This window comes from Merops nubicus, unplaced genomic scaffold (assembly GCF_000691845.1).
Source record: "Merops nubicus isolate BGI_N331 unplaced genomic scaffold, ASM69184v1 scaffold4944, whole genome shotgun sequence".
Lineage (NCBI taxonomy): Eukaryota > Metazoa > Chordata > Aves > Coraciiformes > Meropidae > Merops > Merops nubicus.
Window position 1 is genome coordinate 23,638 of NW_008602723.1, and position 25,362 is coordinate 48,999.

General features: G+C 36.4%; 1 protein-coding gene across 1 annotated transcript in view; it reads left to right on the forward strand.

The window, feature by feature from the left end:
* Positions 1 to 3,894: 3,894 nt before the first annotated feature.
* MIPOL1 (mirror-image polydactyly 1) overlaps positions 3,895 to 25,362 on the forward strand; it is a gene marked incomplete at its 5' end in the record, with an annotated part of 160,471 nt that continues 139,003 nt past the window's right edge. Inside the window, 4 exons of the mRNA XM_008938458.1 lie at positions 3,895 to 3,958; positions 20,426 to 20,612; positions 23,206 to 23,341; positions 24,329 to 24,434. Of these exons, the coding sequence (XP_008936706.1) occupies positions 3,895 to 3,958; positions 20,426 to 20,612; positions 23,206 to 23,341; positions 24,329 to 24,434 (493 nt within the window). The remainder of the gene's footprint in view (positions 3,959 to 20,425; positions 20,613 to 23,205; positions 23,342 to 24,328; positions 24,435 to 25,362) is intronic.

Consider the following 25,362-nt stretch of genomic DNA (forward strand, 5'->3'; position numbering starts at 1 on the left):
AAGGTGAGGATAAGGACAGACTTTATTATTATTTTATAATAGACTCTTAATCCTATGTTCTATGAAGTGTTGACGTTTTCATTAGAGTTAAAATAAGTTGCATGTTTACAGAAAGCCTGGAATCTCAGTATGTGGTCCTATCAATTTTAATTATTTGAATCATTAGAACATCTAATTTTTTGCTTAAGGGTACACGAATGTACCACTGAATCTGTCTTTTAAGTTTTTTTCCAGTTTAATGTCTGAATCCAAATTCATAAAGAGTTGGAAAAATGAGATGTCTGAGCTATAGGATTCACAGGGATTTTATATGAAGCCTATTTAATCAGGATTACACTGTTATTAATATTCATAAAGTCAGCTGGAACACAAATGACAGGCTATGGAGCCTAAAATTTTTTACTTGTGAATTTATTAAAAGCAGCTTAAAAAATTAATGGAATTTAAGTAAAGTTGACGAAAATGAAAATCTTATGTTAGCAGAAAAAAAATCTTTATTAGAACTTTCTCTAAGACCATCTTGCATTGATATCTTTGACAGATTTCATTGGTGCTTAAAGAAGAAAGATGCATGAATGGTCATTTAAAAGGATTTAAACACATTGGCACATTAATTTTTACATGAATAATAAGTAGTTTCCAAAAGCAATTAACTTACAGTGTACAAGATTTGAATAGAAAAATAGGACTGTGACATCAAAGGGCAAAGCAAATGTGCTGTACATTTTAAACTTTTAATAATAAGACTTCTTAAAATAATAATTTATTTCATTTCCAGAGTAGGTAAAGTGACAGTGAAACCCAAGCTGTATACAAATACTTTTGTTCTGAAAGACACCACGATCTGGAACAAATGGATACTTTAATGTCACAGTACTGTTGATAAAGTACAATTTTTGGGCTTTTTTCTTACAGTCAGTTTCTCTGTGTAGAAAATAGCCATATACCGACCAGTGTGTGATTTTCTCCCATGCTACGTGCAGCACTGGGAAGCATTTGTTATTTCTGCAGAGGGCAAAATAGGTAGCTCTGGGATTTCTTTCATTAGTAGGAAGATACTGGCTCATTTATATTCATATTTGTAGGTAGTTTTGTAGTTAAATATTTAGTGAAGTACATAACTTTTACATGAATATTGCATATTCAACAGATAAGGACCATTTTTTTTTTTTTTTTTTAGCTTTCTTTGCGTGATGTTCAAGTAGTAGTCTTAACACTAACTCCAGTTGAATAAATAGGTCTTGGATAAGGAAATTAACTTTAGATTTCAGATTATCTCTTGATTTTGGGCTACAGGTTTTTTTTTTTGTATTTTCAGTTTTGTCTCTGTCTACCAGTATATTTTAATCTCCAGTTGAGTTTTCTTTCAATTATTAACAGATTGTCTTCAAGTGAAAGTGAAGAAAAGCATTAAAATAATTGTATTTAATTTTTCTGATGATTTCTCCTCGGAAAACATACATGGCTAGCTTCTGATTGTTGTTGGTGTGGTGAAGTTTAACAGTGTCTGAATAATAATGGTTCATTAAGTTTGGTTCTAAAAATAGGTTGTGTTCCAAGTGCATACTGTAGCGGTACATCCTCAGTGATAAGTGAGTGTGGTGCATGTTAGATACCTACTGCAGTGTGTGTGTACAGAACAACTGACTTATGTGTTTAGCGTATGGAATATTTTGTTCTTCTGTTTACTGACTTTTTTTTCCCTAATAATAGGGAAAGTAGATTGCAAACCCTAGGAAGCCCAAAAATATCGTTGTTTCACTTTCATCGATAGATTGCCTTCGTCTGCTATCAACAAGGCTTTTTCTTCTGCACGTCTAAACCAGAGAATTCCTATTCGTTGGCAGAGCTTGTTTCACTTACGAAGGCAAAGTCTAAAATGAGCCTCTTCTGCTCCCCATTATTCCTGTGCATTAGTGGTCTCCTTCCAGGAGAGGGCAGCATTTTCCTACAGCAGGTACCTGAAGGCACATGCCCTCCTTAGACTGTCAATGTTTCTTGTAATTACTCCCAGTGTATTTGTTGCTTGCTTATGAATTAACTTGCATTTATGGAACTAAATCATTCCAATCATTTAATTACACCTGAGGAGCTGAACTATAATTGCTTGCTTCCAACTAGGATCTGATATGGCTTGAGCGGTATTAATTTGGTGTTTACTTTTCTGAGTGCTAAAAGCATTAAACTGATTGTGCAATGGGATTACATTTTACTAATTGCTGGCATTCATTAGCTGGGTAAATGGCGGGGAAGAATGACTGTATATTGTGGAGGGATAAAATTATGGTTTTAAATAGTATATTACTAGGCACATTAAGGCCCTAAGTCATGTTTTAAAATACTCCAGAGGTTATTAAATACCGTATTTTCTTCATGTCTTGCTATATGAATATCTTATTAAAATACTGCAATTATTATGAACCTTTTTGTGCAATATGTAGGGAAAAAAAAGACAGAAACCTATTTCTTGATATTAATAACCTTCTATATTTTCAGCTAATCCAAAAGTAAATGAGGAACTTAGGAAAAGATTGCCAACTCCAAATCAACACGGTTACACAGAATTGAAAAAGTGTACAGCTTCATTTGAGGGATTCTTGTAAGGAGCTCAGTGTTCTGTGAGACGAGCTGAAGTTGTTATTTTTTAAGACCTAAGCACATCAGATCGTACACTTCTTTTTTGTCATGTTCATTTACAGCTAACAAATATGAGATATATATTTCTTGAATATTTAATATAAATGTTTAGTGTTGAATGTTAGGTGTCTGCACAATTATATTTTTTTAGAATCTCAAAGATAAAAATGAAAACATCTGCTTTTTTTCTGGAGTGGCATAGAAAAGTAATTTCTTCTGCTGCTTTACTAGTTAGAATGTATGTCTTGATATAATATGCCTGATTTTTAAAATGTGTACTTAATCTTTTTTTTAACACTTATATTTATCAGCACAATGACAACTCTGGATGTTTCATGATCCAGCTACTGCTTCTTCAAGGCACATGTATCTTTTTAATAAATACAGAAAAAGTATCCCAGGGAAACAAACAAAATAAGCACAACTACATAGTTAAAGATTAAAAATTATCCTTTGTATAATTCATATTAAAAGAGGTTCTTGAATAAGTAATAAAATTTGTGACTAGCATACTATATTAGCAAGATTACAAATTTATTTACTCTTCCTTGAGATAAAAAAATATAGTCTGTCTGAGAAAGCATATAGTTTAACACTCAAAATGTTACTTAATAAGCATAACATTTCCCTGTAAGGCTTATTTTTGAGTATTGAGGGTTGATTCTTGAAGTTCTTTGATTATATTAAATACTGCAACTGTGTAATTAACTGTATAGTCTGAAGCAATATGTATGCAAATACTAGGATGGATTACTTAGCTTTTTAGAAAAACCTGCAAATTATTCAGTTAGAGTGGTCATGGGCCACTTTACCTGTATTTTATCCAGGAAATTAAAGCAGTACAAAGGATGTTGTAAAGTGGACTGCAATAATTACCAAAGTGAGCTGTCTCATTGCTTCTAGCGGGACCACTCAGTGTGATTTGGTCTGTGCTCTGTTGCATGTACTTCCAAGACCAGACTCTAAAACAAGAAAACAAACTAATAAATATTTCAATGAAAATGTTAGACACAACAGAAAGCTGAACCACATTATTATAAAAATTAGATGTGTCAAGAAAAATACTGAGAAATATAATTTAGCTTTGACTGTTCAAGTACACAGACCTTATTGTCCTGTTATAAAGATTTTTAAGTCATTTGTCTTGTAAATTTTCTGTCAAATGACAGCGAAGTGTAGGTGTGTTATGATATACTGTTTTAAGTTTATTTACCTAAAGTTTGCTTTTTTTTTTTTTTTGGCTCTGAAATGTTCTAGCAAAAACTGGACTCAGTGCCAGATCAAACAAGTTCAGAAGAACAAATGGAGAACTGGTCAAAAGGTAAGGACTTTTAAGATATTAATAAGGAACCTCAGGTGTTGTACCAGTGCTAGGCAGTGACTGGAATGTATTTGTTCTTGCTGATATATGACTGACTTTGGAAGAAAAGAAAAAAAACAACCCACAACCACACACTGCCTCTTAAAAGTGTTTGGGGTAACACTAGAGCAGCTCCAGAATGTATATCATCAGATTTATTTTTATTTTCTAAGTTATTGAAAATATTTTTGTAGAACTTTGGGAAGTCTTATTTAAGAAGTCTGTACATTGTACTTTATTTTCCAGCCTTATTTTTTTTAGGTGGATTAAAACCAAATCTGAAGTCTGGCATGTAACTTTCTCAGCTATTTGTGTGAGTAGAGTAAGATTAAGCCATCTTCTACTATTAACAAGTTTCTCATTATTACCTCAACAGAATATAGACAGTAAGGCGAGGTTGGAGGTGAAGCAGGCCTTGGTTAACGTGGAAAATGCATGGTTCATGGAGTTTTAATCTCCATCAGATGGAGGGATCTTTTTGTATTGGGATGACTAAAATTTTGCTCTTCGATACATTCTTCCATTTTTCAGGGAAGAAACTTTTAAAAAAGAAAAGAAAAATAAAGGCACTGAGTTTGAGAGGGTGTTATGTGATTGACTGACTTTACAGAAGAGAATTGTCTGAAAGTGGCTTGTGAATGTATAGGTTGAAGAAAGGGAAAGACAAGGGAAGGACACCTTCAGTACGTCATAAAGGGTGGAATTTTTTTTTCCGGTGTCTGTGTAGATTAAAAATAAAAGGAACAGGTGTATCAACATCAAAGATGCCTTCTATATCAGAACCTGATAGCATCTTGTTGGCATCCTTTTTTTGAATTTTATACTATATATTCTTTCTCAAAAGATAATGAATGTCACACTTCTGTTGAGGAGGAGAGTTGTTCTGTTGAAGAGTCTGTTGTTTAGAAGGAAGAAATACTCTGTCTTGGAGATGATGCATTTATTACATATGTAAAGCAATTTCTATATTACTGTGTAAAATTAACCAATTGTAGACCCCTTTTAATTTGTGGAATTTTGAGCTATTACTGTGTGAAGTTAATGTTTTTGGAATCATGTACTCTGAAAACAAAAGTAGTCATGGTGGAGTAACTTATTGGAGAATTGTATTCCAACAATTTAAATGTGTAGTGACTTAATCACATTTAGTATTTTTAGACCTTTAGGGGTCAGCATAACCTAAGAATGGTTCAAAAGGTTAACTTTTCCAGAGTAGGCAAGTGAATACCATAAACTGATTCTCTGAAATGTTTTCTGTCTAATTGCAAGAAATAGCGTTCTTCTACTGCTCACAAGTACTTCAGAAAGTGGTTCGTTACTGAGTTTCATGTGTATTATTTCTCTGACGTATTAAGTTAATATTTTGTGCTGTTTAGAAGCTATTTCTTCTGAGCTAACGTGTTTTTGTGTATCCAACAGAAGTTGTTACATAGACAAAACCGATAAACTTCTTTCAGATCGGTCATTAATATTAAGTTACATAATTCTTTATGCTTTTTTTACTCCTTGGGGTGTTTAATAAAGGTATGGTGGATAAATCTTATGTCATCACATTGGTTTGGATATAGAATTTTTTTTTCCTTAGAAATTTTTCATATTAACAATTAAATTAGGATTTTTGTCATAAAGCTAATAGATAAATTATAGCAATATAATGTTCAATGTGTACTCTTGGTAGTCATTCTGGTGCATTTTCTCATACAACTACTAAATCAAAGCAACTTTTAATCTGTTTAAATGTTGATGTTGAAGTGTGTACCGTTTTGTGTTTGGCCTGCTTTGTCATCTGTGGTATCTTTGCTTTTTGAGGCTGGCACCGTACTGTATGTAGTTGCTCCTTGCTTGTAACTTGGAAATTAAAAAAAAAAAAGCTGTGTAAAGCTGTGTTTAGACTAATCCTACAAGGTGTGTTTTGGTTGGTTTTGGTTTTTTTTTATGTAACATACTAGAAATGTTAGAAATTAAATTATTTGTCAAAAAAATATGAATGGTAAAGCACATCTGAGCTTAAATTCAGCTGACTAGATCAACATTCAGTCAGGCAGTGAGGACTTTTAAGAAACAGCAGCAATGTTAGGTACAGAGAAGTGGTAGATTTATGATGGTTATGTAGGATAATGTGTAACCTGTTAATAGATGTTATAAAATACTTGAAAGAAAGGTAGTGTTTAAGAGGAGTATATCTGAAGGTGATATTTGATAGCAAGATTTTCTTTTTAACTTTCCATGTTGTTTAGAATGTAAAGTGCCTGTGTGGATTGAAGACATTTGTCTATCTCTGTTCATGTATATTAGGAAGAGTTAAAGAACAGACTATGTACCAAGCCTATTTCTTTGGATTTGTATCTAATTTAAATGTACTGTTTATCTCCACAGCACCTACCTTTTGATAGGAGGACTGTGACGTTTTTAGTTTTTCTCTAAGAATACCTGAGAGACTGTATCAGGAGAATCTGCAGCAGGCCAGTGAAGACTGTGTAATTTCCAAATGGAAAATAAATAGGATACAATCTTAGAAAGCCTAGGATGGTAGTCTTTTATAAAACTAAAGTCATACTGGCAAATAGGTGCCTATCTGTTCATTGCAGTGGCAGTAGGGGAGGAAGCCCATTGCACCTGGGTGGAGCTGGTTCTTGAGCAGGCTTTACATGCCTCGCAAAACCCACGCAAACGTGGGTACTGTGAAAACATAAGAGTGAACCTGAAATTGAGTGGTTGTCATACTTGCACATGCAGTCAGGACTTGATATGTCAGTTTTCCAAAACAGTTGGCAGGACAGGAAAGTGGTGAGTGTGCAAATGCTGGAGTTAAATTTGTGCCTCATTTGACTCGTATCATGTACTGTGGCTGAATGGGTGCAGCTACACTTGGTCTGTTATATACTCGTTCAATAATGCTTTTGCTTGCATCATATTTCTGAGCATCTATGATTTTAAGGACAGGGCAGGTATCAGGTGAAGTCTTAGAATATCAAGTAGTGTTTGGTCTTTTTGACATCAAAATTATAATCTTCCTGACTCTGAAATAAAAAGCATTGTATAATTAGTATTTGGAATGTCCTAAAACAAGATAATAAATTATTTTTACTGGCAAAGTGGTTCACTTCCTTAAAAAGGGGAGGTTATATTTTTCAAGCATAGAAAGAAATCTATATTATTAAATCACTAATTAAAACACATACTGAAATGAAAGTCAATGAACTAATGTCACCTCTAATAATTTGATATCAACTCTTAGTTATGATCTGTATAGACACTTTTACTGTAACATGTTATCCTTCAGAAGAATGTGTGACTTGTTAAATGCTTTAAAATTGCAGGTCTGCAAACTGTAGCTCGGAGGAAACTCTAGCTTTAAAGTGATGTGATAATGTAGATTGGAACAGAACTGCAAATTCAGCCTGTGCAGGGAAATTTTAGAAGTAAGGGATTTATCTGGTACTGTGCTATTATTTTCCAGTCTTGCTCCCTTCAGGAAAAATAGAAGAGGAAAACAGATATGCATACCTAATAAATAAGTTACGTATATGTAGCTGCTCAGACACATGTGCATGTGATAATCTTACTCCTAGACAGCTCTCTTAGTTGCACTGTGGTTCATGTGTGCATGAATGCATGGTGCTTGCTGTTAAGAATCTGGCTATAGCTTTCCTTGTATTGTCATGGTCGTGATGTGTATATAGCGGTGACTTACAAAAGATATTTCTTAGTTCTTTTGTTGAGTAGTGAATAATATTCAGGAAATAAAACCTCTCTATAAATATTTTTGCATTGATTTGCTCCCATTTATAAATACTGTTAATTGACAGCCATCCCTTTTGCATTCATGGTAATGGAGGCAATGTACAGTCATATGCATAAATTAAATAAAATCATCTTTTCTTGCCAGCTTGCTAGAAATGAAATCGCTACTCCCCACCAAGCATATGTAGACTGTCTTATTAGAAGTAGCAAGTTTTTCTAGTTATATTATGATTTTAATGTACTTTTCTGTGGTTGGTTATGTAATAGTAATTTCAAGAACTTTTTGTCTTGTGTCTCAACAGTCACACTGTCATGTGACTTTAACACATACTAACACATACGCACAAAGATGAAGGGATAAAGAAAGCTTTGAGAGTCATGTGTTGTAAAAGGTTTTCATGTGGCTTTTTTTTTTTTTGTCTGACACTTGGGTTGGGTCAAAAAGCAGCTAACTGTAAAAGGTGCTGCTCTCTCTCCAAAATACAGCCATTACAGCTGTAAACACTCTAAAGTAAATCTGAAGCCTTTCTTTCAAGGCTGTAGTAGAGGCAGAATAACCCACACTCGTCATATTGAAGTCTGTTTCTTTTACATGTCTTAACAGGAGGTACTGTGATCCCGTTCTTCCTCTCTCTCCCTCTTCTAGCAACAAGGAGTGCTGTTTACCTAGGACAGAAGACCTGGATATTACATGGGCGTGTGTGCAGAGGAATCTAGATGATATGCAGAGAGGCAGAGTCTTCATGCACGTGGCTCAACTGATTAGTGTCTTCCATGTGTACTGTGCTTTCAGCATCAAATCTGCTGTGTGCTGGCTGTCAGAGATCCCCTGACTAAGTGGCAAGGGTACTTGCAGGCTTCTGTGCACAGTATAGGAGGCAGAAGAAAGGTTGAGAGGATGATCTTGTATGAATCAAACATAGGAAGAGTGGCTAGTAACTGTTGAGCCACACATACTAAGTATGGAAGATGAAGAAACTATGTTGCATGGAAACACAGTGTGCCATGACCTAGAAGATGAAAAGGAGCTAATGATAACTGAAAAATCATCAAATACTGTCTGGCCTTTCCTGTAAATGTAATCACACTTTCACGTGTGTTTCCTTTTTCCACCCCATTCCTTCCCTTGTGCATTTTCAGTTGTTAAATACATGCTAGGCTGCATGCAGAAAGACTCCTTATCAGAAGCACAATTAAGTACCCAGTATCTGCATGACTCATTGGAATATTGTGAATATGACTTTGTTAGACCCTTTACAGTACCCTGAAAATGTGTGGTGCCTTATCTGAATGGAGTGCTGCAAGGATTAAAGATGGGGAGAATGCCCACTTTGACATATGGCACTTGAAAACGCTTCACTGTTTAAAATACGAGTGCAGCAAACTTCAGATGTCTTGAAATGTGCTTCATGGAGAGCAGCACTTGCTACCACAGTGATTTTTATGTAGTGCTTTGGAAAGACCTTCAGAAGACCTCTAGCACAAGTGCAGGAGGAATTTGGTTATTTTCTTCTTCAGAAACATTCATTGCTTCTATTTTAATAACAGCTAGAATGAAGCTGAAGTTCAGAGCAAAGACATAACAAAAAAATTTATTAGAAAAAGGTTCTCCAGGGAGTGCATTGGAAGCTCCTATCTGAGAGTTCACCTGCATCTTTTTAGTAGACCTCTTTTTACTCAGAGTAAAGGGTGTGTGAGCAAGTTGTCTTACCTTATGCACAGTGACCTTTCTTTTGTCGGACACTTAATTGCAATATTTCTCTTCACTGCCAAAGCAGTATTTTTCTGGGATTTTGTTTAGAACTCTAATTCAGCAAAGCCTTAGTTGTTTGTTTGCAGTAGGGGAGGTTGAGTACGTTTGGATAAGAGAATTTTCACTATAATTAACGGACGTCAGGAAACATGACCCTGCCTAGATAAAAGGGAGTTCTGGATCATTAAGATTTAGATAATGGAAGGGGTTATATGTGAAAAGCAATTGTCTGATATGACAATAGGAAAAGAAAAATGGGATGGGAAGGTTTACTTTGTTTTTAGCTGGTTTAGAAAATATAAACATAGCATGCTTAGTAAAACTCTAGCAGACACTGTTTGGAAATTATGTAATAACTCCATATAGGCTGTAATGATATCCTGAAACCCTGTATTTAAACTAACCTGAATTACAATGAGAGATAAACAGAATATTTACCCATCCCTTATGAGCTGCTGCTGATATGTAAATTTATTCTTCTACTTTGCACAAATATACTTTTGAGCTACTGCTTAAACACTTCAAGGTCCTTAGCCAAACAGTTTTAATGATGCCTCCAATATTATGAAAGTGTGACATTTGATGAATGCCTTGTATAGTTGTGATATCGGCGAAAGTGTAAACAAAAAAATGCACATCAAGTCATCGTGCAACACCTAGATAATTTATAATTTTACTGTTTATATCCATCTTGACATTTTTTATCTGCCAAAGGCAGGTTTCATTTGGAATCTTAATCTGAGATTTATTTGGTGGATCTGGAAATCATAGCTAGAGTTCCCACAGGAAATGGTCCATCTACCAACAGATTAAATGGCAGTCCTGCAGTTGTTAAGGGAGCTCTGCATTTAACACACATGCATACTCATTCAGGCAGCACTGTGGAGAAAAATTAAAGTAGTAACCCAGGTTTAGGAACAATGTAGCTAAAAAGTCCCATATTTGCTGAATGACAAAGGGTTATATAGCAGCATTTCATTTTATTATTCGTGCTTGAATTTCTTGTTTGCTTTGTTGAGTCTGCTGACGAATACTAATAAATGCCTGCAACAATCCAGACGAGAGATGCCTGGCAACAAAGCTATGCGGTGGACCTCCCTGATCTTCTCCAGTTCACAACCTGACCTTTCGAAAAATTGGCTGGGCTAAGCTGCAGAATTTGGGTGTAATGGTTATTGTTAACTCCAGCTTTAGGATTTATTAATTTGTGTGATCAAGACTTACCTATACTTCAAAGTTTCAAAAGACCAAGCACAATCATCCATCCATTAGAACTAACATTGTGTTTCAGTGAATCCCACTTAGTGTCTGCCTAGAGATTCTGCTGTTTTGATGCATTCAGAATATAAAAATGCTTTTTCAAGTGTAAGACCAATCCAGAAAAAATCTGGTGTCTTCTCAGAAGCTAATATTTTAAAATAACAATATGTAAATGAATTGCAAGCGGAGAGTGGAATGCCAAAGGAAGTGCCTGATATTTGCACATTAATAAATGCATCATGATTAACTGCAACGAATATCAAAATAATGATTGGTTGCTTCTAAAGACTTACAAGCGCTTTTCTATTTTAAATATTCACCAGTTTGTGCGCAATTGCTCTTTAGATGCAAAATAGGAGGACAAAAGACTTAGTGAGAGAGACAGGCGAGGAAAACATCATTACTAAAATAATCGGCATCCTCGGAGAATTACAAAAAATTGCCTTTGCCAGAATAACTCCAACTGTTCTTAATCTCCTTCTCAATTTATTTCTTTATGAGGGGTGGTGCCAGGGTTCCACACAAGTACAGGTGAATAAAGAAGCATTCAAAGTAACACAGATGTCCTCCCGCTTAAACGGCTGACAGAATGAGTTCACTGTTCTCTTTAGATTCCTTTAAGGAATAAAAAAAATGAACCATTAAACTGAGTTTTGTCTGTATTTTAGGAGACAAAATATTTTCAAGCCTCTTTCTTTTTGTGTATATGTGTCACGGGATATAGAGTGAAATAGGACAATGCAAAATATAGTTCAGGTTATGATTCATTCACAGAGAAATTGATTACTCAAATTCCAATTAAGTATATGCTGTTCTCTTTGATCATAACTTTGGACAACTTAAATACTGGGCCACAGCTGAAGCATTTGAATTGCATTATTCTGTTAACCTGCCTGACTTCTAAAATGGTTTTAATTGTTTGGAAGTTCTCTGTATCAGGAAAAACAAAGTTGTTTCATTTTTGCTGCCACTGTTGAAATTACAAGAAGTGTGTACATAATGTACACTGCACATCTGTCTGCTAACACAGAAATACTGTAATCTGCCATGTGAATGAAAAATATCATCACAAAGGAGTGTGGAAGGATACCAATCTAGATATTTGAAACTTCTTTCAATGTCTTGGTTGGGCAAATGTTACTTTATTATTCATAAGTAAATGCTTACAGCCTCTCTTGACAGAAGAGAGAATTCAGGATCTCTGAGGAGGAAACGGGTAGGAGGGGGGTAGCACAAGCTCTAAGATGCAACATGGATGCAGTGTCTTGGACTTCAGCTTTACTTCTGCCATGGCTTGCTCAATGACTTCAATTACTTCTCTGCTGTGTGCCTCAGTCTTGATGGCTTTAAAATTACTATTGCAGTGCTTATGCATCCCATATAAAATGCCTGTGACAGCTTCCAGGAAACATTTTCCAGGCTTATGTCAGTGAACAGAGCTCTGTCATTTGTTTCTAAAAAGAAGAGCAGATATCCTACCTCTATGTAAAATCTAGGTGCTTTCTGAGTGAGAGCTCCTTAAAAGTAAGTTGATAGCCCTCATTCTTCTGAGTTGACCCCTGGTCCTCTCAGCAGGGCCCACAGTTACGTATCGTGGCACTGGATGTACAGTCCATTTGTGTGCTGATTTTCTTCTTTGTTACTGCCAAGGGCTTGCCTGGTTGTGTGCAGTATTTTGCTTGGGCAGAAGACTGAGAAATTAAAGGAGGTGTTATCTTTGTATTACAAAATTACTTTGAGCTCAGTCTTCACTTGTTACCAGATTCCTGTGTCTGCTATTCTGCTGTGCCCTAGAAGTGATTTAGGGGAGATCTTAGAGTCCTACTGAATAATGTATAATACAATGTATTATACAATGTACATTATATAGATTATATATGTGTGTGTATATATATAGTATATAATAATAATCTTAAATTTACCTGGTTTTCTTTAAACATTAGAAAAAGTGTGTTATGAAGGGACAAACATTTGCTGTTAGTTGTAGATTATTTGTTCTCAGAATACTACACTGCACTGGAGAAGCCTAAATAATTGCTAGCAAGTAAATCTGTAGTAAGACCAAAGACGAGTAATTTTTTCTTGTTTGTCTGTTTCGGAGAAAATTTATATTGATCTTATACTTTTTGTGCTGAGCTTTTGTAATTGTTTTCAAGAAACAGGAGTTAATTTTCTTCTTGAAAATTAAGTGCAGCATCTTTTCTTGGTATTAACTCAGGAAAACTTGTTTGCAGGTTGTGGAAAAGAGAAAATATTAAAAAGTTGAACGTAATGAGCACCCTTTGAGATATGCACGTAAATCATGTATGTTGCATCTGTGTCAGCTCAAATACAAATGAAAAAAGGAAATAACAGGCATTCTGAAAATGCATGAAACCTAAACCAACTCTTTTTTTCCCACTTATGCCAGGCAATAGGATCAGATTCTTTCACTACCCTCGTTTTCTGACTTTTCATATTCATGCCTATAAAATCCTTTAATTTTTATTTCCCGCTCATTTTCAGGATTTATGCCTTTTAATCATTTTGGTAAAGGGTGACCTGTTGAGAAGTTCCAGTAGTTATACAGCCAAGTGGATGAATGTTTGTGTTTGACAAAAAGGCTGACATCATTTTCAGCTCATGAAGAAATATTCAGCCAGAGTACTCATTTTTTTTGCATAACTTGAAAAGTTAGTGGCTATGAGGTTCAAGTTTTCTGCTAAACTTCAATATTTAATTTCTATTTAATATATATCTGAGAATTCAAGTCAAGTAGTATTAAATGTTATGAACTTCAGACAATTCCATAATCCATTTTTCACATTAAGCTATTAAAATTGCTTTTTATTAATACAGTTACTGTCTCGTCCTAGCAGCTTGTTAGAACACTTGCAGATGTGTGTGCATTACTATCCACACATGCCCAAAAATTCTTTCCAGAAGTTTGTAATACTGATGTCAAAACAATCTAGATAGTTTGAAAATCAATAATAAAGAATAACATTTAGTCTAGTGAAAATAAAAAGAAAGCGAAGTACTCAAGTAATGCCCTTACACACTTGAGTTATTGCAGCAAGTTGAGATAGATGTGTGTTTAACAGGTAAGGGAAAAAATTTTAGATGGCAATGTGTGTCCTTTTTTCCAGTGGGAATAGGTTAGTTTGGTATAGGGGCAGGGTGGCTTTTTGCTTCAGTAGTTTTGTTAGTGAATATTCCATCTTGATGTCTGAAGTTCAGAGGTTTTGGTATCGTAATACACCCTTCAAAAACAAAGCATAGAAATTGAAGCTGTGTTGTTGTTTAGACTGAGAAGAAAAATACTTGCTTACAAGTGAATTAGAGTTTGTCAACAGTTAAATATAGGGGGCTTTTAGTAATTGAGGTTGAAGTTCCTCAAATGGGGCACAATGGTGTTTTCTGCATTTTTTTCAAATGATTTTAATCTGACAGAGTCATGTAGGAAGAGTAAGCTACTGAGTTTGTAGTCGGCTTTTCTCATGCTCCCAGAGTGTCATTAGATTCCTGGTTTTGCTCTTTTTCCTGTTCTTCCTCTTAATGCCATCTGTCTAGGGGTTTATTCATGCAGTCTTTTGCAGACAGATAAGAATGTGCTTTGTCTCTGCTACAAACCAACTTAAAACAAGTACTAGGAAGCTGTAAGTAGCAAGGGCATAAGCACTGTTACACTTGAAGCTGGTTTGGAGCACCAAGGGCTTCCAATGTCCCCACACTCATCTGCAGGCAGATCTGTATCCAGCTGTGTATTTTGCAGTGCTGCATGTGTGTTCTGTTGGGTTTTGTTTTCCTTTATTGTTATGCCACAGAGATCTCCTGCAAACCTCTGAGCTGATCAGCACAATTTGGCTAATAGGGTGTTGAAAGACTGCAAACAGGGAAGGAGATGCCCACCCAGCTTTTGCTGGATGACAGGACTACGGGATATGCTGAGTGGTGTAACAGGGGAAGCTACTGCTTCCTTAGCCTTCCAGGTGAATCTGCACCTCTGTGCACTTAGTTTCAACACGTCTTTCCATATTATCAGTGACAGTATAGGATTCTCTAGTGCTGTGCTTTCCCTGATCTCAGTGCCAATCCCCCACTTCAAAGAAGCAGCTATGAAAAACAGTGGCTGGCTGCAAAATGCATTGGGTTCAATGTTTTTACTAGACTTTTTAACCACTCCCACCTTAACAACACTGAATTCTGTTCTGCCTTCCTACTATTTCAAGCCATGACAGCATTATCTTCCCCTTCTATCCCTCACAATCAATTCCCAGCTTTAATTCAAGTGTCTTTATATTCCTTCTTCCTAACATTTGCTTTTCTTTCCCTCAATGTAACAAGCTATTCATTCAAGATAAATACATACAGAATATTAGCTGTTCAGCTTCTCCCTATAGTGAAATAGTAATCTGGGCTACTGAACTGGTTCTGTTTTATATGGAAAATAAATTTAGTATACTCAAGAACCAGAATCAATGGTGGTGATGCCACTTATTGAAAGTACGGTATTTTTTCCAAAGCTTGCAAGGCTGTTTTACCCTTTCTCTGATGTTCCTTGTGCAGCCTGATTATTGCAAATGCTACTTACTCCCCAGTGTGTCTCTGCAGCATTGGTAATTAGTGCACAATACAATTTGCAGGAGGCGTGAGGAAAAGCATTGAAGTGCATTGATTAATATCGCTACTTCACATAACAGTGAGACAAGCTAACAAGTATCAAGGCCTAAATTGTTTGGGGTGTGGGCCATGAGCTATATGGAAAATGAGGTAGGTTTAAAAATTAAAAAATCACTATGCCCATTGATCTGACAATGTTGATAACGTCTTCCAAAAAACATTCTATTAACAGATTCAGTATGTTTACTGAAAATGTGCATTACAGCTTTATTAAACAAGTAAAAACCTCTAACCTTAATGCCTTTGGGCAGAATGCTTCCAGTTCTGGCTGGAGGAGACTGCCCTGATCATCTTCTCTCTTACAAAGCCAGTAGGGAAAAAAACATCCTCTGTGTTTTGCCTAGCATTTCTGGGAATGCCACTTACAGGCATGCTGTGGTGCTGCTTGATCTTACCCACGTGCTTGAGGGAATTGAATCTGCATGACAAAGTGTGCTGAAAATTTAAGTTGCTTAAAGAAGCAGCACTGGCATTAATAAATTCCAACACAGGTCTAGTCCCATTCTAAATTCTTTTTTTTTTCCAGCTGCTGTAGCTTATAGTTGAAGGCATAAAAATCCATATCTTGACATGGCCTAAGGATTTAGCCTGAAGTTCAGCAGCTAATGCAGATGGTTACCTCATCATGCAGACCTGTTTACTTCATTCTGGTCTGGTGGGGTTTTTTTAGTTTGGTTTTTTTTTTGTGGTGGTTTTGTTTTGTTTTTTTTTTAATGAAGAAAAAAACCTGTCTGATGGCTTGACCTGCCTTCTAAAGAACTTTGCTACTTGTTGGGAGCTCATATTCAGGATGTTATATAGGCTGCTGAGGCTCATCAAACCCTTTGTTACCCTCTGCTGCCCTTTCGTGTAGGCATCAGGGATATGATTCTATGATGATCTGGGAAGTTATGTGTGACTGTATGGCTCCGGGGGGGGGGGGGGGGGTAATTATCAAGGGTGTGGGGACCCAGCTGGTGTTATCCTTTGTCCTGCCAGTAAGAGGGAAGGTCATGAAAGAGGACTGAGTGAAGTAGATGAAGCCTTCTTCAGACAACTGGAAGAAGCTTCGTGTTCACAGGTCCTGGTCTTCATGGGGGACTACAAAAACGCTAATAATCTACTGGAAGGACAACAAATCTTGGAGATTTCTGGAGTCCACTGATGACAATTGCCTGATGACAATGATTGAGGTTCTGCGCTGGACCCGGCGCACAACCAGTTCTTCCTTGTTCGTAAATGTGTTGAACCTAGGGGGGCAGCCTTGGCTGCAGTTACCACGAGGTGCTGGAGTTCAGGATCCTGAGAGAAGGGAGCAGGATAAAAAGCAGGAGCTATTCAGGAGAATAGAGTTTGACCTCCTCAGAGAACTGCTGGGAAGAATCCGACAGGATACAGTACTGGAGAGAAGAGGGATCCAAGAGAACTGGTTGATATTCAAGGCTCATCTCATCCAAGCTCAAAAAAGGTCTATCCTGACAAGCGTGGATCAAGTAGGATATTCTTTTCCTTGACTTTGGTAAGGCTTTGGACTTTGTGTGGACTTTTAAAAATCCTTATAGAGAAGCAAAGTGTGAGTTAAGTAAGTAAACAGTGAGGTTGATTGAAAACCAGCTGAATGTTTGGGCTAAGATGGTGGTGATTAGTTGCACAAAGCCCAGTAGGAGGCAAGACACTAATGGTGTATTCCCATAATCAAAAATGGATCCGATCATGTTCAATGTCTTCATTAATGATCTGGACAATGGAGCAGAGTATACTCTCAGCAAGTCTACTGATGATCCAAAACTGTGAGGAGTAGCTGATATATCAGAAGGTTATGCTGCCATTCTGAAGGGCCTTAACAGGCTGGAGAATTGGGTAGAGAGGAACCTTACGAAGTTCAGCAAGGGGAAATGTGAAGCCCTGCACCTAGCCAGGTGCAGTTACATCCCATGGAACTGTACATGCTGTGCATCAGATGGCTAGAAAGTGGTTCTACAGAACGGCAATTGGGATCCTGGTGGATAGCAAGTTGAATATAAGCCATCAATGTGCCCTCGTGACCAACAGCATCCTGAGCTGCATTAGGAAGAGCTTTGCCAGCAGATCAAGGGAAGTGATCCAGTCCTCTCTGCTCAGCACTGGAGAGGTCACATTTAGAGTGTCAAGCTCAGTTCTGAGCTCTCTAGTACAGGAAAGAGAGGGACTTACTGGAGCAAGTCCAGCAGAGCCACAAAGGGACTGGAGCATTTTATGTATGAGGAGGGGCTGCTAGCTGAGAATGAGCTTTGAGAAGAGAAGGGTCAGAGGAGTGGATCTTATCAATATGAGTAATACCTGATAAAAAGAAATGAAGAAGCAGCTAGACACTTTTCAGTAGTACCCATTGACAGGGGAAAGAAAAAAAAAAAGTCAATGAGCACAAACTAAAACACATGAAATTCCAGCTGCATACAAGAAAACACTTTTTTACTATGAGAGTCATCAACCACTGGCACAGACTGCCTAGAGAGGTTGTTGTGTCTCTACTCGTGGAGCTGTTCAAAAGCCATCTGGTCCTAGTCCTGGGCAACCTGCTGTAGGGTCACCCTGCTTGAGCTTGGGGACTAGATGTTCTCCAGTGACCCCTTCTAGTTGCAGCAACTCCTTGAACTTGATTTTTAAAGTTCTGGCCCTAAAAGCATGAAATTCAAAAAAAACAAACTGCGGAAAGAAGTAAAAAATAGTTGATTAATGCTAAAGGGATAGAACCTCATTTCTGATTTGTCCCAGTGTAACTCATTAGATGAGTGGTAATGTCATCTAATCTGCTTAAACTTCTGGAGGAGAAGGTTTTCTTCTCCAGCTTTCAGTAGGAGAGTGCATTAATGCTGAACAAGGAACAAAGGTTCATGGCAGTAACCCTTGCTCGTTATTGCAACAGATACGTTGTGCTTGAATTCTTGCATAGAATGCAACACGCTTTACCTGAGGCACTTCAAGTATGTATGGCTTATGGAAAATGTTGATGCCCTAGAGAAGAGGGGGAGGAAAAGTTGTTAGGGCAAGCAAAGTGTTGCACTTTGCCTTCAGTGAGTGAGAGCTTAATTTGCAACTCTCTCTCTTTATATATATGTATATAGATTACTGTATCTGAAATGGGAGAAGTGGACAGGATGATGTTGGTAGGTAGTTTTTTATAATACGAGTCAGATAGGAAACACATCTCAACCAATGTACGTCTCCCTATAAAAAGCTTTACAAGTAACGAAATTCAGATTTGGTTAGTTCTCAGGTAGTACTAACTGAAAAAGATTCTGAATTTTGCCTATGCATATGGCTGCTCCCAAGCTGAGGCAGGTTCTTTGAGTATACGTAGTGAATTTTTTAATGCCCATTTCTTCAGAGGTCTTTGCTGCTTACTGTAAGAAGGAGCAATAGGTTGAATGCAGTTTTAAAATGTAATGTCACTGGAAAGGAAATCTCTGCTCGAAGAACTGTAGGATTTTGAGCTGGCGAATGACAGCATACATTTGCTCAAAGAATGCAGGTGGCTGTGAGCTGTGTTCAGTTTCTGCATTATCTGTGAAACGGTCTGAGGAACACATTTCAATCACAGTACTGAAAACAGCATTAGGTTATACTGGCTAACAAATGTTTTGTCAATTTATGGCCCCTTCATGTTCATTACTGCTTAGAAACAAAGATTCTGATACATTTTTGACTGTTCCTCTAATACAAAAATCAGTGGTTATAGTTTAGAGAAATGGTGGAAGTGGATTCAAGTGGATTTGTCCTGAAGTAGATAAAGAGAAGGCAGATGAGTAGCAGGTACAGTAACTTTTTCCTCAAGGTAGTAAGAGCGAGCTTTGTATGCGACCTCATTAAACTGACTCCAGCCAGTCCACAAGTCATCTCTTTGTGCCCTCGGGATGTTTCCTGTGCCACTGGCTGGGTCTTTCCTCCTTCAAGGAAAGAGTAATCTGTTGCAACAGATTATAGAGACAGTCTTTGGTACTTTTGACCTGGAATCTGTGCTTTTTTGTCTTACATGCAGCATGACACCTTGATACTGATTGGTGTTTATTTGGGAGCTACTTGTAGATGATTGTAACTGTATAGACAGTTTCTTATTATTTTGGGGGAAAAAGTAATAAGCTGGATCAAAGACTGTATACCATATAATTTATCCAAAATGTTTGGAAACAGTAACTTTATTAAATGAGCAAAAGCTCCAGTGTTTGTTCTCTACTAATCTAAATGAAAGAATGAAGAATATATGCACTTTTTTTTCTATTTCCAGCTTCTTTAGTCCTCTTACTTCTCATTTTTTAATAGATTTCTATAATTAAAACTTGCTTGTTCTTATTTTATGAAGGAACATTCATGGTACATAGATCTGTTTTTCATTTAAATGCCTTGATATTAGAAATATGTCCTAAAAATATCTAGTAGCCAAGCTTAAGAGAACTATCACACTCAACATTTTAATCAGATGATTCCTCTCTTTGGCACAATTTGTGCTTGACGTTCTTTAAGTTCTTTAGTTATGTGAGTCTGTACCTTACACTCTCCAGGAGTGAATAATGGGGCCTGAAAGTTGTTGCTAATTACAGCTTGCTGATACTCCTTTTGTAGTCAAAATGGATTTGAAAAGCCCTCAATGTAAGTAAGAATCTAGTTCACAACCTACAGGTAGAGCTGATTTTTACAAAAGAAAAGTAGATAATGTTTTAGGGTCAGCACTATTTTAAACAGTCATTTAAGGGGAAGAGGGATTAGGGAAATGATGCTCAATTTTTCACATTTCCATGAAAAAAAATCAGTAAATAGATTGTAGCTCCTACATCTATGCTCTAGGTAACTCAGCTCTCTTTCCTTAGTGATGAGGAAGATTCCTGATTCACTGATTTACAGATTCCTTAGGGATCAGGAAGCTGTGAATCTGGAACTAGAGTGCTTTCTCCTTTCTATTTAAGAATATAGCAAAGGATTTTCAAATGAGAAATCTCAAATTTGTGCTTCTTTCTCTAAATGAAAAGAATGTATTTTGTTTTATTTCCAATTAGAAACACACTTCCTAGAAGAAAAAAATGAAGACTTCTGTATTGAGTTTCAGTTTCATCATAATTCTAAAAAAAAACCAGAATTTTTCATCCAGACAGAAGCTGAAGCGCTGAAAATTTCAGATTTGCCAGTAACCAGCCAAAGAGGATGTGCCCCTAATGATTGTAATTCAGATCCTGAAGAATCAAGGTAAAACTAAATATTCCTGTACATAATTTTTCTAGATTCAAATTATAGGCTAAATATATATATATATATATATATGGATTTTTGGATAAAGATAGGGAAATTTATTTGCTATCTGAGAATCAGTAAGTCAGCTTTTTACTTAGATTCACCGTATCTGCCCTTCTTTCCTTGTGGAGTGGAGCGTTTCACCACTGTATTCTCCAGTGCTGATAGAAAATAGGATCATGGCGATGGCTTATGTTGACACGCCGTGGGTATTTCAATAATTGGCCTTTCCAGAGAATTTTAAAAATGCATGCTAAAGAGAATTAGAAACGATGATATAAAAGTTTAGTAGCATCTATGGCTTTACACGAGCAAAGTGTACCCTAAATATGATAGAGCAGGAAGCAGGAATAAAAGAGAGTGAAGTCCAGATGAAGCTGGAAGAATGCGGAAGATAAGGTGTAATACTTAGTAGGCGGTCTGTAACAGGAATCTGGAGAAGGGCAAATACGGTTGAAAAGTGTAATACAAACTTGGAAGAGTTTATTCTGTCATTAGTTTCGGTCATTTATTTTCATTAATTACTGTACTGAGCTATGGCCCTCTACTGTAGTCTTAAAAAACATACACACTCATGCAATATGTGACATAATGTATGAAGGTATATCCAGCTGACTAGGGAACATGCCACCGTTTTGAGCAACTTTGGCATTCTGAAGCCATATTCTTAACTGTGAGTGACAGTTGCTTTTGAAAATGGGATCAAGTCTGCAGAGCCCTATGATGTACTTTTGAAAAATACGCTGTATTTTTTCACCTGTCTGGGAGATTCTACACCTGGTGTACAATCCTGCACTAAAAGCCAAATATAATGAATATAATGCTCTGTGCTTAATCCCAGCACAGAGTCAGCTGAAGATTGTTTCTCCTACTCTTCAACCACTGCCACTCACACTGGCAATCAGGCTGCTCTTGAATACTGAGATTAAACTCCCACAGCAGTCAGCATGTTGAACCATTTGATCTGCAAGTATACTGCATGTAGGATCCTAAAGCTATAGGCCAGAAATTCATTGTGGTAGGTACTGTATAAAATGCAAAATCAGTCCCTCTCCAATTAGTTTGCAATTAAATATAAAATAAGAAAATATCTTTATATGGAATGACCCAGGAAATGTCGAGTCAGTGTTGATTTGCATTGTAGATGATGGTCTTAGTGTGACTTGTCAAGTTTTCTTTTAGACTTTAGAAAGAAAATATTTGAGAGATTGAAAGATATTGATGAGGCATAATCAAGTTTGTTCATGGGAAGCATCTCCTGAACATGGAAAATGCACAAAAAAAAAAAAAACTTGAAGTTTTTAATATTTGGGCAATAGGATCCAGAGTCTTTTATTGCTTGCAGTCCAAAACAATAAATTAAATTTGCTAGGCAGAACAAAGATGAAATAGGCTTTGGAAGATACTGAAAGTGAAGGCAAGCAGTTTAAGCCCTATTCCACCCCACATACAGTGTAATACAATAAGTATGTACTTTTTTAATGTGAAACTCCCTGCTGTCTATATATTATATGGTTTAGTTCACTCCACAGTTTGCCTTCAGAGTACAGATCTTAACTTTCTTCTTCTAACCATAGAGAAACAAAATTCAATGGAAGCAGGTGAAGAAAGGGATGGCCGAGTACAGACAACAGTCTGCCTAGAAGAATGAGTCTTTGGAGCAACAGATTGCTTTCCTTTACTTTCTAGGATGTGAATTACATATACTAAAAGTAATGTGTACAGTAGGAATAGAAGTTCAGAAGGTGTAGCTTTTCTGTGGCTACTTCTTATGAGTCATTGGCTATGAAGACTATAAAGAGAAAATGCTTAAGGGAAACAAATGTTAAAAATATTTGCTAATCCCCCTTCTAATCCATTGATCTACTGATTTTGCTGCCTTCTTACAAGTAAGACCTGAGTTATCTGTGGGTATTAATGGATAGCCAAGGACTTTTATAAAAGTTTTACCTTGACAATTTTTGTGGCCATTGAATTTTGTCTTAATTTTCCCAGTCTATGGCTAATTAAATTATGTTAAAACTGTGAGTGGTATTCGGTATGGAATACTCATTGTGAGTTACAATATATATAGAATAACGTCAAAATTGTACACGTTTCTTCACGATGAATTCCAAGATCTTGTTTTCTGAATATTCCTATTTCACTTCATATGAAATTGTCCACCATACTGGAGAATTTAATTTCTTATAACCTGAGCATCAATTTCATATGTTTCATGACTTTGTTGTTCCATGTTAAGCAGGGTGTTTTAATATTTGCTTCCCTTAAGCATTTTCTGTTTATAGGTTTCACAGACAATTCATATTAATCTATTTTTTGCCTTAGTGCTGTAGTATATTTACTTACCATTACAGATGTACAGATTTTTTTTTTTTTCAGAATTATAGATTTAAGAAGTGATAGAAGGGCCTAAATAGCCTTAACTGGCTATTTAGTACATTTGCGATGGTTAACAAGTTCTGGTAATTTATTTCTGTGTATTTTGTTTTGGGAGGAACTAGCTTTGCATTATTTTTTCTCTTTCATTTTCTCCTCCTAAAAACAGCACTTTAGAAATAAAGGCTAACAGGATGCTTCCTGAACTTATATCCTCGTGGAAGGATGCAGCAGATTTAGGTGGAAAAATAGAAACTGCATTCCTTTTAAAAGAACTGGACACTCTGAGGGCCCAAAATACTAAGGTACAATTGAGATATTCAGATTCAGTATTTACTCTTTTACGACTGTCTCGCAAAACATACATTTTAAACTGTTCCTAATTCAGTTTTGTTATTTATTTTAGTGCACCAATAAAAGCTTTTTTGTCATTTTGGATTCTTAGTATCTGCTTAACAACTACTTCTCCCGGAATTAAAAAAATATTTAATCCTGCCCTTTGACCTTTTTAATCAGCTACATAGTTTCTTGCACCATGGATGAAAACCAAGGAGGATCAAAAGCAAGGCCAGGTTTTCATGAATAGAACCTGGAACTCGTGCTTCCTTACATGTGGTCCAGATAAATGAACGTGCCTTGATACATCCTCTTTATTGAGGGGAAGAAATTTCTATCCTACTTGCACACTGCATTGCTTCTAGCATTAGTCATTGTTCCTTGTGCCTAAACAACAGAAAAGTATATAGGCTTTCCATGATGTCTCACTGAATATTCAATGGCAAGCTCAGATGCATGTCCAAGAACAGATTTAGTGAATTCTCAAATAAAAATAAAAAGGCCTCAACATGTGAAAGAGTAACAGTTTTCTGCCTGGCAACGCATATGAAAAATTATGCATTACCACCACAATCTCTTCAGGCCGTGAAGTCAGTACTCCTGGTAGAAAATTGGCTATTCATGCAGACACCATTTGCATTATATTCTGTGTAATTCTGAACTTCCTTAGTGAGAAGGACCACAGCTGGTGAGACCTGAAGAAAGGAATCCCAAGTAAAAATAAGTGCACACACACTGCTGCTTGTCTTGCAGAGCAAGATAGGGCAAATGAGAAAAAAGATATTTTTAATGTTTTTCCTTTTAAATAAATTAACATAAGTAACTGGACTTCTGTTGTATTGTTTAGTGTTTGTATTTTGGGGGTAAGAAATAATTATGTAAAATTTTGTTGTGGTTTAAAATTGCTGACTGTCTTCAGCCAGATTAGAATCTTACTGTCCATTTGTTCAATTCAGCTTCAAGATAAACTCTCTGAAAAGGACAAGGAACTGAAGACAATAAAACTGGACTTAGAACTGCAAGAGAGAGCTACAGAAGCTAAGATTGCAGAGAAGATTGCAGGTACAGTAGGCAGGCATTTAACAGATGTCTGTATGGCTCATACAGTACCTGCGGTTGCTATATGACGTGGCCTGGTGAATGTTAGCTTTATTTGCTAAAGGAGGGAAGATTTGACTTTTTTTTTTCCTGTGTGTGTGGCTGTTCAGAGTTGCTTAGAAAATAGGTAGCTTTAACATCCTGGTACTGGTATTAGCAGGAGCTTTACCTGTATTCATACTGATTTGGGCATTAAATGCATTGTTAACACCATGTCAATCCAATCACAAAAAGGTTGTTTGTTTTGTTGGAAGGTCCTGAACAAACAAGGGGAAATAATGATTACCAGTGCCTCTACCTTTCAACCAGCAGTTCAAATACCACTTATTGTTTTAGCTCGTTTGGAGCAATACTGCCCCCTCCCCATGTATGGAGATAGTCCCACATTCACCTCAACTAGAGACCTGCACTTTTCTTGAAAATTCTGTGGTTTTGGTAGTTATAATTAATTTTTGTCTGATGATGGTATGTCTCCAGTGTTCGTGGAAGTTCACACAAAATACCAAAATGGAAAGCTTTTAAGTTTACAGCTGAAAGTGAATGCATGCTTATGTTTTTTGTTAATTGTTCTTTGGGTAGATGTACAACAATGGAGACAGTTTTTCTAAAGTTATGAAGCTGAGTATTTTTATTACTAAAATGTGACTGCGTGAGCAGTGTATCCAATGGATGAAAAATACTATGAGGTTTTTCTCTGTTTCAAAGAAATTAATTGGGGTGCTTTTATAAATTGGTTATATCATTTCTTCATAAATAAATTGCAAGCTAGCTTTATAGACCACACACACCTTGTATACTATTAATGTTACTAATACCTGCCCTCAAAACATTGATACTAAAGGGAGGAGTAACTGTCTTCAGGAAAATGAAGCAGAAAATATAGTCTCCTGCT